The sequence below is a fragment of the Macrotis lagotis genome, chromosome 3 (assembly GCF_037893015.1).
Source record: "Macrotis lagotis isolate mMagLag1 chromosome 3, bilby.v1.9.chrom.fasta, whole genome shotgun sequence".
NCBI classification, from domain to species: Eukaryota; Metazoa; Chordata; class Mammalia; order Peramelemorphia; family Peramelidae; genus Macrotis; species Macrotis lagotis.
Genome location: NC_133660.1, coordinates 162,506,674 through 162,522,862, shown reverse-complemented (window position 1 = coordinate 162,522,862; position 16,189 = coordinate 162,506,674). Strand labels below are relative to the sequence as shown.

Here is a 16,189-nt window from a genome sequence, read left to right as displayed (position 1 = left end):
ACCTAGAACCAGTATTTTGGCATCTGGTACTAACTCACTGATAGTCTTTAGAACTTCTTCCTTCCTTTTGATTACCATCTGGTAAACTGAATAGCTTCATTTTTGAGTGTGCTCACAATTCAGATTGTCTGAAGATTGGCCAAGTATTAATGATAGGACATACCTGAATGTGTATGACTCAGGAAAATATTTGAAAAATATTTCCTAAATACTTACATCTTTGTTACCCCAAGCCAGCAATTTTTTTTAGAAATTAAGACTTTTTTGGATGAAACATTAGAAAGGCTGATTTCACTGCTGTTTTAACAATAAGCACTTCATAGGACTTTTGTTTTCCTGGCCCACTTTTTAAAAAATTGGGTTGGAAACTCACAATATACAGTAATGGTCAATATTTGACAATGCCGAATTACCAAATTAAAAAGTAAAATAGTGTATTTATATTTTTCTCTATAGCAAATATTAAATGTATTATGGAAATGATGTAAATAAAAATAGTTGTAAACATTGGTGCTTTTTTTGTGTGTAAATTAAATTGTAGAGGTTTATAAAAGAGTAATGAGCAATACAATAGGGGATACTTATTAGGCAAAGTGCCTATAATTACCAGCTCTTAGCAGAGATATCTCCTAGGAAGGGAAAAAGATTGCTTACATAGTAACTATAAGCTAGCCTTCCTCCTGCTCATAACCTTGGCTTGCTTATAGAAATGTTTAACATTAGCAGAAAGCTATGGTATTATAATTTCCCCCTAATTTTCCTACCACAGTAACACTAGTATTCCATCTCAAGGATAAGGTAATAAAGCATGCATGCAATTCAACTTAGATGAATTATAAATAAAGGGAGAGGTCACTGTCAGTAATTCTGAAAATATTTAATTTGTCTAGTTCTGTGCCACATAAACACAGTAATTTATATCAAATATAGGTGACATTAAAAACATTAGCATTGAGGTATTGTTTTTATTTTCAAAATTGAATAAAAGAAACAAAACGTTTGTTTTTTAACATCAAGAGAAAAACATGCTACTGTTTGGCTCTTTTGCTAAAATGCTGAGTACAGTATTCTAAGGGAAAATGCATTGTTAATAGTTACAAGTTCGTTTGTTTTTAAAGCTTTACACAAATTCCTAAGGATAACTTGGCAAAACAGTAGTGTAGACTATAGGGCTTTTTTGGCCATATAACAAAAGACAGTAAGCTGCTAACTTGCCTTTTCAAACAGTTACATATAGGAGTGTTGCCAAAAAACAAGCATAACCAGCTGTAATACTAAAGCACAAAAGGCAACACAATTGACAAAATTTCATGGAACAAAATTAAAACAGTGTGTGCCTCGTGTACTATATATCCCCTTAATTTGATAGCTGAGGCAGTAGGATTCTTTTGAAAGTTAGCATTTGATTTAAGTAGAATAATGCTACTGGCTCTGCAGCCACACAGAGATCCTAACACAGCACCACTGAAACCGTTCATTAGCCCTCAGACTTCAGCACAGTGCAGGATTTTGGCAGAACACATTAAATAGCAAAAATAAGGACCATTATATTAATCGTTTTAGAGTAAAGATTCATTCAGTAGGCCCTTTTGAGAGTAGATTTTGTAAATTTTGTCATATTTAATTTGGTGATTAACCCCTGTAAAGCTGAGGCATATTTTTATCTAATTCAGATAAAAAATCAAGAGGAACAGGAATAATAGAACATAGACATGCTAAAAAAATACACAGAACTTCAGAAAATTCTTATTCTTGTTGCAACACCAGCAGATGTTAATTAGGAATTTACATAAATAAACTTTATTTATCTTAAATTTGTATCCAGAAGAGCAACAACTTAATTTGTCTTTGGGTTTAATTTTTATAGAGTGAACATGGAATTAATTTCCTTGCTGTCGAGGCCCTTTTCAAATGTATACTACAGTAAAATGCATTTGAAAATAGTTCTAGCAGTTAATTCAAATGATACCTGTTTGGGTTGACTTCTGTTGCTTGCGGGGGGGAATAGATCTTTTCTGACAGTTTTGTTTAAAAAATGATTGTCTAGTTAACACAGTAACACTGTTGGGTGGGGACAAGGATTTCAAGATAACCTATTTTACAGAGCTTCTCCTAAAATAGCTCTTTAGTGCCAGGGATTTTGGTGCAAACATTGCCTGCAATGGACCTGCACCAGCAACCTTATAACTCAAGCACAGACAGAGAACATTCAAACAATGTCACCCTTCAAGTGATGTCACAGTTTGTTTGCTTAGAAAATATAAAAGTCTGTTTATCACCCATCAAGGCAGAGACAATTTTTTACATGACCAAAAGTCAGCGTGCCTTATTTGGCATCCAGAACTCGGGAGACTCCTCTGGCATGGCTAATCTATAAATTTTACATCCACCTGAAACAATAATTATCAAAACACTTTCCTGCTTCAATTCTCCAAATAAGACTTCATCAGATTATGCTAAGAATGGAGACAGAAAATAATGAGAGATGTTGGATGGAGGATGTCTGAGTTCAGGAGGACTGACCAATAGTAAGTAACTTATAAAGGCATGCTATACATGCAGAAGAGATTGCATCCCTTCTGCTGTGCCTCCTGATGTAGAGTAGTGGTGACACATTAAAAGATACAGGTCATTTTCTCAAGAGTTCAAAAAGTAAACAGACTAGTAGGCAAAATGTGCCATAGGTTCTGTATACTCTCTGACTGCACTAGGGAAAGAATTACAGATAAAGTGCCTTTTATACTTAGACAAAAATGTAAAACCTGGAACAAGTAAACCCTACAGAATAGAAAAGGCAACAAGTGAAATGTTTTTTGAAGGAGTTACCTTTATTCTTTTAAAACAGTTAAGAGCAGTAGGTTAATTAGATATTTTTGCTATATTTTAGATGCAGGATTATAGTTCCTTTACTGCTGATCTACCTAAGGAAAGCCACAGATACCCATGAAAGTGATAAGGAGCAGGGGACCCAAAATGAAAGAATTTCTTGATGCCAATCCAAAAGCAAACAAAATGATACAGAAATCACTTTAATAAGAAATTTAACATTCATATATTTTAAAATAAATACTTTGTCTTTTAATAAAGTCACATAAGTGCTTTCTTGAAAACCATTTTCTAAATTATTTATAAATACTATTTTGATTGTCTCAGTGCAGCACCTCTCAGTGTTTGCTGGTGGGTAAGGGTTTCTTATGTAATATTTTCTTTACAAATAATTTCATTAAGGAGCATCAGGCTGGGAAAAACCCAGGGAACTAACAAAGCATAAAGCACTGAAAACATCACAAAACTTTTAAATTACTATTTTATTTAAGAAAAATAAGGAATGTAGTGTTAAGTTAGGACATGAAGAAACTTCCAAGATTTCTATATGGACAAGCTGTTTAAAATTTTTTTTTAATGTCCAAATTTGATTCATTTCTTCTGAATTAGTCAATATTCAGTTTCTAACATCCCTGCATTAATAAACCATTTTCATACATTTCAGTTGTCTCCAGTTTTTCCAAGAGACACAATTAACATAAGACTGAATGGCAGATTTTTCTCAATCTTGTCCAAAGCAGCCATTTCCCCAGCTTTTCTAGTACAGAATGGTTTCAAGCACAATTTAAATGAGACGTGAAAATGGCCTCCCAATACTGTAGGATACAACATTTAAAATATTTAAAATAATTTGGTTTGCTTCCTAAAACTTAAATTCCAGGATTTGCTACTAACAATTTATTGAATATTAGGTCAATATCCCTACTCAGAAGCAAATTTTTCTAGACCTATAAGCAGGCTCATTGGTCTTTTTTTTTTTCCTTTTCTTTTTGGTGGCCACACAAAGGGCTAGACAAGAGTTAAGAAAATTGCTATATGGAACCATTCACCTACAAACAATTCCTTCAACATTTAAAAAAACAACAGTCAAGTGGTTTTTGACACTTTAAAATCACTCCCATAAACCTAAGGTTCATTGGGTCTAAATGGTTAGATTAGAAATGCTTCACTTTATTATTCAAATGGTGATGTTGGGGCCCTTTGGGAATAAGATCTGTACTGATAAACTGTTTGTCAAAATGAGTAATTGCAATAAAGTGCTCATGACGTATCCAGATGATGTTTTTAAACAGAATTAAACTTTGAATTCTTAAAGAGTTTGTCATTATTCCCCATGTAAAAGGATCCCCAGGCATGAGAAATTGATTCTCACCTGTCCCAGAAAGCAGCAATACTATCTTTTGGTAAGCTGACAGTAGGCACATTACATATACAGATGGAAAAACACTAAATGCTATGGCAAAAGTAAACTAGATTAAAATGGAAGGCATGTGAAGGGCTCCTACTATACTTTGACAGTTATATACAAATATATATATTAAATATACTATAAAAATATTTCTCTTTCTTTTCTTTTGCAACAACTTTAGGAGCTCAGTTCAGAAAGTTCTTACCCAGTTCAAACAAACCCCACAAAATGCACATCTTCATCTAATCTCCCTTAAAATGGATTAAGTGCTTTTGTGCAATTTCCTTTCCACAACTCTTCTAGTAATCTAGCTTCCTTGTCAGACTCACTGCAGCAACATTAATATCCAGTGTTTGTACCTTCCAACATTATTACTCCCAAGGGACTGGTAAGCAGGGTCATAGACATTGGAGAGGCTATATACTTGAATGAGTTTGACACAAGCAACATGCTTACCCATACATTCAAAGTCACTAATGAAAGTGTAGGACAAAAAAAAGTAGAAACTGGTGTCAGAATGCTATATGCTTTCTAGTCTTTACAAAAAGTTTGCCTAGATATGGCAGACGTGTTCTAAATGTCTTAAAATAAGTTTCCAGTTTCATGGAATCTTTCTCCATAAGTAATTATCAGGGGAAACAATTCCATTTTAAGTGCTCTTCCCTAAGGCTTTTTATTTAAGACCTCTCTGAATCACAGGGCCTTTAGAACGCAGCTAATTCAATAATAGCTCACAGGACAACAGATTCCTTTTAAGGCAATGCCTATAATATCAAAAGAGATCCAAGTATCATTTTTAATACATTCTGCTCCAAGTTTCTTTATGTAAAACCAGTAGATTGCCATGGTTTCCTATTAATACTAGTACATTCTTGTACACATCAGGTTTCATCAGATGAGATGGTAGAGAATCTGAAATCATCTTATGGGGTCAGACTATGACTAGACTACATGATCTCATTTATTTTCATATTTTTGGCATTAAAAACAGGAGAATAAGTCTTTGGGGTTCCAATGGGTCATTCTCTACAATGTCGAGTATTCTCTGAAATTCTCTTCTCATGTGCACAAAAAAACTCCCAAAACCTAAATCTCCTAACATTTTCCTTTCATCCTCTCTTCCTTAAAAATGCTGCTTAGTGTCAAAAAGCTTCTTTCACATGTCTGAGGCATAATATTTGGTGGAAGAAAGGTTTTTCTGGATTCCAAATGTGGCATTTTAATTTATGAGCTTTCCTTTTAAGGGATAGATTGAGTTTAAGAACACTAGGTAGCTGCTACACCTGATACCCTTCACCCTTCATGAAGTTGGAAGTACTTTAGAAACTTGCCAACCTAGACCTGGGGAGATAGGAAGGAGACAGAGAGAGAGAAAGGGGGAAGAGGGCAAGAGGAAGTTGGCAGCTGGATGAAAACTACCTTTCATATACTCTGGTCAATGGAAAGCAGCTAGGTATTACATTTCTAAAGCAAGAGAGCTTGGAAGAGGGGAACAAGAATTATTTATTGAAATAATTTCTTAAGATTTTGTACTTAAAATATGTATTGGGTGGGAATTATTTAAGACAAGGTAATGGAGAACATGAATAAATCTAGTACTTAGATTTACTGATCTACTCCTTAAATAAATTGAATTTCCTGCTTCATTTTGGTTGTATCAACCTGAGTCTGACAGACTCTGAGGTCATCCTGTCTTTCCTTTAATTATGGTGCTTGTTTAGAGTTACCAGGTGTGCCTTAAATAGGTCTACACATTTAACTCATTTTTATTAGTACAGACCTGTAAAAGATGAAACCTGATTTCAGAAACATGTTTGTAGAATAGTATAACAGTTTTAACAAGGCAATTGGAGGTGAGGAGGAAATAAAAACCTCATTCTGAACATTCTAAACCACCAGTTTTGCTTATTTATATTAGAGACACCAGGGTGAAAACTAGTTTTCATTCATGGAAATGACAAATCTCATCTGAAAGATTACACAGCTTGAAAAGGGATTCTTGATATGTTAAATAGTGGTAACTAGTCCTGCTTTTTTTACAGAGGCAGGGCTTACCTTTCTTTGGTTATTTTTCATTTCTATTTTCCTTTTTCATTGTGGTTTTTAAGTACTAATTGCTGGATGGATGCAAATCAAGGAAAAGCTAAAAGAATAACCTTAAGAATATTAATAATGTTTCAGCCATGGTAGATCTTAAAAAGCCTTAGGGTTCAATTTGATTTTTAGTTATCTAATATTCCATGTTTTATTATTTTCATGACTATTTACCAAAAACTGCTGTGTATAACATTCTGTGGGATGGGGGTGGGGCAATTTCAAATATCCTAATAAGACTTCCTCTGCATTATTTTTTTTCTCTGTAGATGTGGACTTAATTACAAGTACCATAAAAAACCTCTTTGATAAAGGATTTTTTAAAGTATATTTTTTCTGTTGGAATTTTTTATTATCTTTGTAACATGAAGTTGCCTTCTTAAGTCTCAGTTCTTGTTAGAAACCATGCTGAACACATTATTCTAATTTTTGAGTATCTAAACTAATCTAAATCCTGCCTCCTTGCTTTTTCTATTAAATTACATGACTATCTAGTCAATTTGCAACTTAATTCTTAAATAAATATTTTGGCTTAAAAGCTGCCAAGCCTGCATTTAAGAAAGCTTTAAATTTCTGGATCATATCAGAAAACTGGTGTCACTTTTTTTTCAGATTATGCATGATCTCCAGTTGAAAAAAAGTAGTCTTCCTTGGGAGAAAAATAATATTAGTCAATGCTCTAATTTTGTTAAAACTGTACTAAGACTTCAAAATTGAAATATTGCTACAGAATCAAGACAACATGGTTCAAACAATGGTCAGCATTATCACCTGAATCAAAATCAAGGCACTAAGGGGCTTTTTTTTAAACAACCCTGAATCATTTCTGACTAAAAGAAACATTGAAGTTGTAAAAGACAATAAAAAGATTTCCAACACATTTTTTTTAACAAATTACAATTCCCACCACAGAGAAAGTTAAAAAGTGCCTAAAATGTAAATACATTTTGTGCAAATTACTCCTATAGTTGAAATATTTTTGAAATTATTTTTAAAACTTTTACATAAATATTTCCAACTATTAACTATATCAAAAGATGTGATCACTTCAGGGAATAAAATTCCCAACCATCTACATACATAAAACAGTGCAAATCCTATTTTCAAACATAATTGAATAATTATGAAACAAGGGATATTTCTGAACATCCTGAAAACCCTGTTGCACGACCATCAGTTCCAACAATTGCATCAATAATTTAACCTGAAAAAAATCCACTCCCAGCAGCACATCATACCTCATTGAACAAACTGTGACATCACAGATAAAATACAAATAGACTTGTGCCCCAGAAAAGAGTGAAAAGAACGATGTATCGTGTTGTAAACAAAAGGGAAAAGAGGGATGTATTAGTCTGAATGTGGTGTAAGAATTTAAGGAAATGTATTCAAACCTACAAAGAAGAGAATATGCTTCCATGCAGCATATAAAATATTTTGTGCACTCTCTTTATCCAGACATATACACAATATTTTACAGCATCTGTACAACAGAGAATTTGATTCCACACAACATTCTGAAAACACTGACTGTCCCATAATCACTGACAAAGAACAACATCTTCTGGACTGTCTTCATGGCATTTTTTAGCAAAATTCAAACCACTGGTGTGGCAATAGCATGTCCACTGTAACATTTGATAAAATGCACAGAACTACTAGAAATAAACATTGTTAGTGCCCTTTTGGTTCACTTTAAATCAGGCTCCATTGGGCAAATTAAGATTTGGCATGATGCTCTTCTCTTATTTATTTAAAAAAAAAAGTCTGGGCAACTAAAACACCTTCCAAATAGGCCACACCCTGTGATCCTCTTCCTGCTGGCCAGTGCTCCATGTGTACTTCCAGAGAGCACTCTCGACACATTTTCAATACTGCATCTCATCGAGTCTCCATTTTTCCTACCATCATTGGGTCATCAGTGCAACTCTATGAAACAGCCACTCTCTCCCCCCAGTGTCAGAAAAGGGGCAAACGCACTATTGAGGCTGGACTTTGGAAGGATCAGACAAACCATCGGTTCTATGCCGGGGAAGCTGCTGTTGCTGAGTCTGGTGCTGCTGGTGATGGGCCTGGGTCAGAGGGCCCTGTTGGAGTGGAAAAGCAGCAGAGAGGATGAGCTGAGTTGAAGGATTTCCATGAAGCAGCCTGGAAGTCTAAAAACAAACAAGGAACATTAATTAGTCCCCCTCCTTCAATGGGAAACTTAAGGATACCTTTTTTCTTCCCGCTCCTCCCCAGACAGGGGCGCAACAGTTCTTTCCAGCTGGCTTCCAGCACTGATCCACCTGGGAGCTCCAGGTCACTCTGCCTTGGCTGATGGCAGCCAAGGGGCTCCCAAGGCACCCCCTTACTCCCATGGTGGGGAAGGGACTGACTGGCATTGGCTTGCCTTCAGTGTGAGCTCCCAGTCCCAGGGATCATATGCAGCATGGCCATAGCTGGCTAGCAGGAAGGAATAGGCTTTTAGAAAGAACTGAAGGAGAGAAACCACATTGGCATATTTTTTCAACTACCACATCTGGCTTCAATTCACTTTACATAAGGACTATAAAATAAAAAGTTGGAAAAGACCATAGAGAGTATCAAGCAAAATTCTATCATTTTACAGATCATCAAGGTCACACCAGTGCTAAGTGGGAAAACTGTTCTATGAGCCCATATTTTCTGTCTCCAAAGTCAGTTCATTTTCTACTATATGAAGACTTGGCTCAGATTATTAATACCTATATCATCTTTGCTAATTTTTTAACCATTCATGTGTTGAGAAAAAGGCCTATTTCTCCTCAAGTACAATATGACATTTAGTTCTTCAGCAATCTTAAAGTTAAAATGATGAAGAAATTTCCTGATATTCCTGGCATCTGGCTGAAAACAAAAATCTTTTCCTTGAGTCTATCTATAAACTGCTCTATTTTATGAGAAATAAGTACACCATGAACATGTCTTAAAAAGAAAATAAAATTTAGGTATTTTTGTATTGGTTCAAATAATTTTTTTGGCCCTGGATGTTCCCCAGCCTCAATCACTTCCTTGCTGCAGCAAGGAAGCTGCAGACAAACCATCTCAGTGAAACTATGACCTATGCGGTGTAGGTTTACCTAAGACAGAAAGGTCATAGTGGAGAATTCTGGCAAAAAGTGTCCACCAAAGAAGGAAATGGCAAACTACTCCAGTATCTTGCCAAGGAAAAAAACCCCATGGACAGCATTAAGATGATAAAATAATTGGCACCAGAAGAGGAACCCCTAAGTTCAAAGATATCCAAACATAACTGGGAAGAAGCAAAGGACAAGTAGCTCCAGAAAGAATGAAGTAGTTGGGCCAAAGCTGAAATGAATTTCAGCTGTGGATGTGTCTGGTGACAAAAGGAAAGTCCAATGAGGAAGCTGAAATATAAGATCTATGAACCAAGGTAAGCTGGACGTGATCAAACAGGAAATGGGAAGATTAAACAAAAAAAACCTTAGGAGACAGTGAACACAAATAGATGGAAATGGGTGAATTTGATACAGGGGGTTCATTAAACATACCACTGTGAATAAGAATCCTTTACAAGAAATTTAGTAGCCCTAACAGTCAATAAAAGTCTTACTGTAGAATAATCTCAAAGATGACAGCATTTCTTTTCAAGTTTAATAGAGTTTTGTCAAGATAACTTGCTGGTCATAACAAAAACTTTTGTTCAAAAGTTGACTCTACAATTAATATCACCTAGATGGTCAATATAGAAATCAGAATGATTATATACTCTGCAACCCAAGATGGAGAAATTCTATCCAGTCAATTATAATAAGACTTGGAATTGGTTGAGATCATGACCTTCTTATTGCAAAATTCAGACTTAAGTTGAAGAACTTATATAAGGGAAAAAGGTATGAGTTAAATAACATTCCTAATGAATATGAAGTGATGGACAGATTTAAGGGATTAAATCTGGTAAACTAGGTGTCTGAAGAACTCTGGACAGGGGTTCAAAATATTGTACAGGAGGCAGCAATAAAAATCATCCCCCCAAAAAAAGAAGAGTAAGAAAGCAAAATGGTTGTCAGATAAGTCCTTGCAAATAGCTGAGGAAAGAAGGAATACAAAAGAGAAAGGGAAAGATATACTCAACTGAATACAGAATTCCAGAGAGTAGCAAGGAAAGATGGGAAGGTTGTATTAAATGAGCAATGCAAAGAAAACAACTGACTGGGAAAGACTCAAGAAAATTATAAATATTGGGACAGAGCCAAGATGGCAACATGAGGGCAGGAATTTCTGGAAACTCGTTCCTCAAAAAACTCCAAAAATTGTCAAATTAGGACTCCAGCCAAAATTTAGAGGGGCAGAACCCACAGAAAGACTGAATGATACAATTTTCCAATCCAAGACAACTTAGAAGACCCACAGGAAAGGTCTGTTTCATGGGGACTTGGAGCTGGAAAGAAACCCTGCTCTAATCTTCAAGGAACAGGGTGTGGGCTGCCAGGGTCCCTGGCAGAGGGGGTGGTTTGCAATCCTCTTCGCTCAGGGATCACCAGGGACAGTTTGAAGAGGCTGTGAGAGGGGGGCATTGCCAATATGGTGACAAGAGAAAAGCCTCTCTTAAGTGCTCTCTATAATATTTCAAAACTTATAAAATAATGACTCTAAATTTTCCAGACACAGAACTCACAGAGGGATCCAGTGAGGCAGTTCTCCAGCCCAAGGTAACCTGGAAAACAGTGGAAAGGCTCCGCTTCACAGGGTTAGGGGGTGGCCTGCCAGAGTGAAGGAACTTCAGCCTCTTGGAGGCAGCCCCAGGGTTCCTGGGAGCTGCTGCTCACAGCACAAGGGGCAGTTTCCTGACATACACCCCGGGGGAGCCACGGGCACAACTTGGAAGATCAGCAAGGTCCAGAGCGAGCTCATGAAGCCCAGCCCTCAGCAATGGCCAGGGCAGCTACTAATCAGGAGCCCCCAAGCAACTGAGCTTTGAGCTTACCAAAGGGAGGGGAGTGGAGAGAGACTTCCAAGATTTGTCCTCTGTCCCTGGAACAGGACTCTGGGGCTCTGACCATTCAGATCCTGATCACAGTCTAGGCCTCCTATAGAACAGCAGCCCCCCCTCCCACCTCAGTCCCGTGGCAGAGGGGGGCGCTTGTGGTCATTCACAGACCAGGAGGGAAGACAAAGCCTCACACACGAAGATCCTTGGGGGGGATGTCCCAATAATATTCAAAAGCTCAGGAAACACTCCAAAACCAGACACAGGCTGGGGAAATGAGTAAACAGAAAAAATAGGAACACCATTGAGAAATACATTGTCTATGATCCCAAGAAGGATCAAAATACTCAATCTGAAGATGAGGAAGTACAAGCATCTAAAGTCCTGCATCGAAAGACTCCAAGAAAAATGGAAATTAGGCTCAGGTTATGACAGAGCTCAAAAAAGATTTTGAAAATCAAGTAAGGGAGACAGAAGAAAAATTGGGGAAAAAATGAGAGAGATGCAGGAAAAAACATGAAAAAGAAGTCAGCGGCTTAGTCAGGGAGATCCAAAAAAATGCTGAATAAAATAACAGGTTAAAAAACAGCATAGGTCAAATGGATAAAACAGTTCAAAAAGTTATGGAGGAGAAGAATGCTTTAAAAAGCAGAATTGGCCAGATGGAAAAGGAGATAAGAAAACTCTCTGAGGAGAACAAATCCTTCAGATGTAGAATGTAACCAAAGGAAGCTGATGACTTTACAAGAAGTCAAGAAACAAAACTTTAAAAACCAAAAGAATGGAAAAATTAGAAGAAAATGTGAAACATCTCAATGATAAAACAACTGATATGGAAAACATTCAGGAAAGATAACTGAAAAATTATTGGGATACCTGAAAGTCATGATCAGGAAAAGAGTCTTGACCTCATTTTTAAAGAATTCCTACAGGAAAATTGCCCTGATATCCTAGAAGCAGAGGGCAAAATAGAAACTGAGAGAATCCACCGATCTCCCCCTGAAAGAGATCCAAAAGAAACAACCCCCCAGGAATATTATAGCCAAGTTCCAGAACTCCCAAGTCAAAGAGAAAATATTAGAAGCAGCCAGAAGGACACAGTTCAAATATCATGGAGCTGCAGTCAGGATCACACAGGACTTAGCAGCAATTACATTAAAGGCTTGTAGGGCTTGGAATATAATATTCCAGAAGGCAAAAGAGCTTGGAATGCAACTGAGAATCAACTACCCAGCAAAACTGAACATCCTCTTCCAAGGGAACCAGGGGAATTTCAAACATTACTGTTAAAATGGCCAGAGTTGAACAGAAAGTTTGATCTTCAAATACAGGATTCAAGTGAAGCATAGAGAGTGGAGAAGGGGAAAATATGAGGGACTTAATGATGATGAACTACATGTATTCCTACATAGAAAAATGATACTTGATAATACTCATAAGAAACTTATTTAACAGAGCAGATAGAAGGAGCTTTTATAGATGAAGCACAGGAGAGAGCTGAATTTGAAGATATAATGTATTGTAAAAATGGAGTCAATGGCTAAAAGGGAAATGTAATGGGAGTAAGAGAAAGGAGAGGTGGAATAGGCTAAGATATTTCATATAAAAAGCTTTTTTTATTACAATGAGATGTTGCAATGATATGGAAGGGGGAAAGTAAGGGGGGATGAGGGAATCTTTGCTCTCATCAGAGGTGGCTAGGAGAGGAAACTGCATATATACTCAATGGGGCATAGACATCTGGAGTAAGAAGGAGGGGGGGAGCAGGGGGAAGGGGTGGGAATGTGAGTGATGGAGGAAAGGATGGACCATGGGGGAGAGTGGTCAGATATAACACATTTTCTTTTTTACTTCTTGCAAGGGACTGGGATTGGATGGCCTGTCTGGGACCATAGGGCTGGGTGGATGCTGGGCCTAAGGGGTGGTATGTGGGCTCAGGGTCTCTTGGTCCCAGGGCCAGGGATCAGTCTGCTGCACCACTCAGCTACCCTACAGCACATTTAAGAAGAGGGACAGAGTGAAAGGAGAGAGAAAACATATAGTGTATAATAGTGGGGAAGTACGAATGGAGGGAGTTGTGATCAGCAATGGCAACGGTGGAAAAATATGGAAGTAGCTTTTGTGATGGATTTATCCTAAAGAATGTGATTTACCTACAAAAGAGCTGGTGGTATTGGAACACAGACTGAAGCACATTTATTATTATTATTATTATTATTATTATTATTATTATTATTATTATTTATTTTGGAGTGGGGGGGTTGCAGGGCAAATGGGATTAGGTGGCTTTCCCAGTGCTGTACAGCTGGGTGATTGTTGGGTGTCTGGGGTTGGATTTGAACCCAGGTGCTCCTGGCTCTAGGGCCAGTGCTCTGTCCGCTACACCACCTGGCCACCCTTATTATTATTATTATTATTATTATTATTATTATTTTATTTTGGTTTTTTCAGGGTAATGGGGTTGGGGTGGCTTGCCCATGGCCACACAGCTGGGTGATTGTTGGGTGTCTGGGGCTGGATTTGGGCTTGGGTACTCCTGACTCCAGGGCCAGTGCTCCATTCACTGCACCACCTAGCTGCCCCTATTGTTATTATTATTATTTGTAATTTTAATTTTAGCTTTTTATTCTCCTTTATTCCTCATGAGGGTCTATATTTGGGGGGAGGGAGGGGGTATTATGTTTACTCAAGCAAGAATATTTTAGTAATGTATAAAAAATCATTTATACAAAAATAAAATATACTTCTCATTAAAAAAAAAAGGCTGTGAGAGAACTCTGTGGCACTAGAGAGAGTGTCAGCACAGGTTTTGGAGCAGCCCTGTGGTGGGAACTTGTGGAGCCACCCAGCACTTCCACAGGAGCCAGCCTAGATGGTAAGGGGGTCAGGGGAGACTGCAGAGGTCTCTCTGCTATCCTTGGGGCAGGACTCTGTTGTTTGCCCACCCTCAGATTCAAGTTGCAGTCTTAGCCCCCATACTACCAGTGTGGAGCAGGACCCTCCTCAAATCTCCAGAGCAGAGGGGAGGGCTTGTGGTCATCCACATAACAGAGAACAGGCAAGAGAGCAGTCAGAGCCTCTCATAAGACCCTGGAGGAATTAAGATCCCTGTGGGGTGTCCCAAAAAAAACCCCAAATCCTTGAAAGTGCGGTAAATCAGTCATGGGTTGAGGAAATGAAGCAAACAAGAAAAGAATAATCTGACCTCAGAAAATTACTTTGGTCCCATGGAAAATCAAAATACAAACTCAGAAAATGACAAAGTCAAAACTTCTGTGTCCAAAGCCTCCAAGAGAAATAGGAAATAGGCTCAGGCGACAGAAGAGCTCAAAAAAAGACTTTGAAAAACAAGTAAAGGAAGTAGAGGAAAAAGTGGGAAGAGAAATGAGATGCAGATAAATCATGAGAACCAAGACAGCAACTTGCTGAAAGAAATACAGAAACATACTGAAGAAAATAACATGTTAAAAACCAGTTTAGAGAGGTAGCTAGGTGGCACAGTGGATAGAGCACTGGCCCTGGAGTCAGGAGAACCTGAGTTCAATTCTGGCTTCAGACACTTAATAATTACCTAAGCTATGTGGCCTTGGGCAAGCCACTTAACCCCATTGTCTTGCCAAAAAAAAACACACACACAAAAAAAAAAAACAAAAAAAACCCCAAAAAACTTAAAAGTAAATTCAAAAAGCTCTCTGAAGAATATAATTCCTTTAAATGTAAAATGTAACTAAAGGAAGTTGATGGCTTTGCAAGAAATCAAGAAACAATAAACATTATCAAAAGAACGAAAAATTTAAAAAAAATGTGAAATATCTCATTGGCAAAACAACTGATCTATAAAACAGATTCAGGAGAGATAACTTAAAAATTATTGGGCTATCTGAAAGTCTTAACAGGAAGAGCCTAAACTTCATTTTTCTTTTTTTTTTTGAGGTTTTTGCAAGGCAAATGGGATTAAGTGGCTTGCCCAAGTCCATACAACTAGGTAATTATTAAGTGTCTGAGGCTGGATTTGAACTCAGGTACTCCTGAATCCAGGGTCAGTGCTCTATCCACTGCACAACCTAGACGCCCCTAGACTTCATTTTTCAAGAAAAAATGCAGTAAAATTGCCCTGATATCCTAGAAGCAAAGGATAAAATAGAAATTGAGGGTATCTACCGATTACCTCCTGAAAGAGATTCCTAAAAGAAAACCTCCCAGGAATAGTATAGCCAAATTCCCAAACTCCCAAGTCAAAGAGAAAATACTAAAAAGCTGCCAGACACAATTCAACTACCATGGCTCTATAGTCAGGATTACACAGGATTTGGCAGCATCTCCATTAAGGGCTTGTGAGGCTTGGAATATGACATTCCAGAAGGCAAAAGAGCTTGGATTACAAATGAGGATCAATGACCCAGCAAAAATGAACATCCTTTTTCAGGGGAAAAGATGGACTTGAAATGACAAGCTGAACAGAAAATTTGATCTCCAAGTACAGGACTCAGGTGAAGCATAGAGGGGGTGAATGAGACGGATTAATTATGAGGAACTTAATGATGTTGAACTGTTTGCATTCCTGCATGGGAAGGAGATACTGATAACTCATATGAGCTTTCTCATTCATAAGAGAGGTTCGAAAGAGCATATCATATATAAGGCCCAGGAGGGAAGTGAATATAACTGTATAATATAGTATACAGATGAAGTCAATGGATGCTAAAGGAAAGTACTAGGAGGAAGGGAAAGGAGATGAAGAAGGGACTAAGATATTCACATAAAAGAGTCAAGAGAAAGCTTTTGCACTGGAGTGGAAAGGGGGAAGGTGAGGGGGAATGAGTGAGCCTTCCTTCTCATCAGAAATGACTCGAAGAAGAAATAGCATTCACACCTAATAAGGCATAGAA

General features: G+C 37.5%; 1 protein-coding gene across 9 annotated transcripts in view; it reads right to left on the bottom strand.

Annotated features, from left to right (window-relative positions):
- Positions 1-491: 491 nt before the first annotated feature.
- Positions 492-16,189, bottom strand: part of CLOCK (clock circadian regulator) — a 125,422-nt gene continuing 109,724 nt past the window's right edge. For 8 of the 9 annotated variants that reach the window (XM_074229402.1, XM_074229403.1, XM_074229401.1 and 5 more), the window contains one exon: positions 494-8,484. In XM_074229402.1, coding sequence (XP_074085503.1) covers positions 8,308-8,484 — 177 coding nt within the window. In that variant the 3' untranslated portion in view covers positions 494-8,307. Of the gene's footprint in view, positions 8,485-16,189 lie in introns of all 9 variants that reach the window. The other variant, XM_074229408.1, reaches the window with a different exon arrangement.